This window comes from Nannobrachium achirus (genome assembly GCF_963921795.1).
Source record: "Nannobrachium achirus genome assembly, chromosome: 19".
NCBI lineage: Eukaryota > Metazoa > Chordata > Actinopteri > Myctophiformes > Myctophidae > Nannobrachium > Nannobrachium achirus.
In genome coordinates this window covers 49,512,438-49,515,682 of record NC_137826.1, presented here as the reverse complement: position 1 = coordinate 49,515,682, position 3,245 = coordinate 49,512,438, and the positions used below count along the sequence as shown (strand labels likewise).

Genomic DNA, 3,245 nt, shown 5'->3' with positions numbered 1-3,245 from the left:
CATTAATGCTGCAATTTGCTGATGAGATTAGAAAGGTTCCTCCGAGCGAACTACTGTAATGTTAACAGCTATTGTTAATGTTAAACAAACCAGCTGTTTGACCTCAGAGCATGAATAATGTTAGCTAGTCAGCTTCTGCATTATTTAGTTAACATTAGATTACCTAAACAAGCCAATTGAATCGTGTTGTACCAAGCATTATTTTCCTACATATTACAAAAGCAAGCTTATATAGGCAGTGGCCACGAATGCAAGATAATGGACGTTTTGTGGAGTAGGCAAATGTACTGTAAGGAATTCTCACAGCGTATTGAAATTAATCCATTTAAAGTTGCATCCATTAAGGCTGGGCGATATTAGGAAAACCTTTGATATTCGATAACTTTGAGTACCTCGATATCAATATTATTCCCGATATTAGTAAAAAACAATTGCATTATGTAGTTTTTAATGTTTTTCTGCTTTAGGTCACTGCTTGCCTAACCCAGATAACAAATAGTATATCCATGCATGTACACTGCACAGTACACATAGAATAAAGACATTAAATGCCTTATTTCCATTTTCCAACAATGGTTTTATTTAAATAACCACACCTGGTTACAGATGGACTGCTTTTTTGCATGTGCTACGTGCATGCAAGTGTGTCTGTTAATTCATTTGACACATACTATACCTCATTTCAAGCCGTCTTCGTCGGTATACCTCGCATGTTGATACCTCGATGTTGATATATTTTCTATATATTGCCCAGCCTTAGCATCTATCCGTATTTGTTTACATTGTCCCTTTCATGCCCACATATGGAGATTCCTGTATCTGTCTGTTTTCTATGTCCGTTTTATGCCCATATAAGGAGTTCTGTGCCAGGCATGGCCAAATACGGAGGGTAGGACAGTCTATGACATCATATTGATGATTTTTTTACCCCTATACTAGCACCTGAATCAAAGGCTAGAACTATCTGAGCTGCTCCAGCGTCTCTCTCCTCTGCATACATCTGGCCTTGCTCCTGTGATGCACCAGATTAGCCGTGTAGGCTGAGGTGCGCGCGCTGACATCAGTGTCCTCCATATATGGGGATTTGTAGTTTTATCAATATTGGTTATGACCGTAAATGTCTTGAAGTAATGTAAAGCTCATGGCTTGTTACTTTAGGAGAAGCATTGCATCTAAGCTGTCCAGGATTCTGCAACAACCTGAAGATGTTTTCATACCAGCTCTTTCAGCAGTTACGCTTTCAAACAAACAGCAGACCGCTGACTTCAGATTGTCAATCGGCACACTGGTCAAGGATGGGATTGTACCATCCAGCGGATCGCAGGCAGAAGCCTTACTTAATGAGTTGAAGCAGGACAGTGTCGTAGAGGAGATATCTACTGGACGTGGGGTGATCAACTTCAGAGTTCATCGGAAGCTCCTTGTACAGAAAATGTTGGAGGATGATACATTTAGATTAAATAGTGAGCTTTTTAACAGACTGGAGAAAGGAAGAACGTTGGTTGAATACAGCTCTCCAAATATTGCCAAAAGGTTTCACGCTGGACACCTGCGGTCCACGATCATTGGTAACTTCATTGCTAACCTTAAGCAGTCCCTAGGAAATGATGTTATTCGGGTGAACTACCTTGGAGATTGGGGCATGCAATTTGGAATGCTGGGAGCTGGCTTTGACCAGTACGGAAGCCAGGAGAAGCTTAAAGAGAATCCCCTGCAGCACCTGTTTGATGTCTACGTTCAAGTCAACAGGGAAGCAGAGATCAATGAGGACTTAAGGCATGCCGCCAGGGACCTCTTTAGACGACTGGAACATCGCGAAGAGAAAGCCATGGCACTGTGGCAACAGTTGAGAGAAATCTCAGTGAAGGAATATCAGCAGGTTTATAAGCGCTTAGGGGTACACTATGACGTTTACTCTGGGGAGTCGTTTCATCAGGGACAAACGCAGGGGGTGGTGCAGCGACTAAACGACCTGGGGCTGCTGAAAATCACAGAGAAGGGAACGGGCGTCGTGGACCTGTCTCCTACTGGAGACATGTCCAGCTACACCACTGTACTCCGCAGTGACGGCACATCTCTCTACATGACCAGAGATATTGCCGCGGCCATAGAATGAAAAGAAAGGTACACTTTCCACGAGATGATCTATGTGACGGACAAAAGCCAGGAGAATCATTTCCACCAGCTGTTCCGGGTCCTGCTGGCTATGGGACATTCTTGGGCTCGGAGGTGCCGACATGTGCCCTTTGGCCTGGTGCAGGGCATGAAGACCAGGCGTGGCGAAGTGATCTTTCTGGAGGATGTGCTGGATGAGGCTCGTGCCCGGATGCTGCACAACATGAGCCAGTCAAAGACAACGAAAGAAATGGACAACCCCGAGGACATAGCCGAGAAAGTGGGAATCTGCGCACTTATTGTTCAAGATTTCAGAGGTCCCCTGGAGTCGGATTATAAGTTTGACTGGGACAGGATGTTGCAGGCAAAGGGAGACACAGGGGTGTTCCTGCAGTACACACACGCCCGCCTCTGCAGTCTGCTACACCTGCAAGGTAATGGCCAGGAGCTTGAATTGGACCCTTCTGCTTTGGTTGAGCCGAGGGCTATATCCATTCTAAAGCACCTCCTTCGCTACGACGAGGTGTTATGCCGCTCCGCCCAGGATCTGCAGCCCAAACACCTTGTCAACTTCCTGATGAAGCTATGCCACCTGGTTGCTTCAGCACTCAGGGAGTTGCCAGTGAAAGGAAGCCCTCCCATTGTTGCACAGGCAAGGCTGCGGCTTTTCAGCAGAGCCCGCTCTGTTTTGGCCAATGGCATGAGAATCCTTGGCATCACACCTGTTGACAAGATGTAAGTCTAACCCGTTTTTATTATATGCATTTTCATTGCCCCCCCCATTCAATACAATCACATGATTCCATACAGGAACATGAAGGTTGGCACAGTTGGGTGCATGTGCCAACCTATGCCTGCATGCATGAGCCTGTCTGTGCCCACCTGTGCCAGCCCTTGCTTTCATGCACCAGCACAGCCTCGCACAGCTAAACAATCCACCCATGTTAAAACAAGGTGGGGATACTGCAGTTAGTTAGCATTAGTACGGTGTATATAGTCTGGCTACGCCAGGCTAGGGCTTTCAGACTGGGGCAAGGGCTGACAGAGGGAAAATCCCAGTTGTCCTACGCCCAGTTGTCCTACGTCCCAGTTGTCCTACTGTGTCCCAGTTGTCCTACTGTAGCCAGTAG

General features: G+C 46.2%; 1 protein-coding gene across 1 annotated transcript; it reads left to right on the top strand.

Annotated features, from left to right (window-relative positions):
• Positions 1-1,141: 1,141 nt before the first annotated feature.
• Positions 1,142-2,854, top strand: LOC308303904 (putative arginine--tRNA ligase, mitochondrial; the record flags this gene model as incomplete). The annotated part of the gene is given in 2 exon segments (XM_080748423.1): positions 1,142-2,113; positions 2,117-2,854. Coding segments are annotated over 2 exon segments (1,710 nt in total).
• Positions 2,855-3,245: the final 391 nt, after the last annotated feature.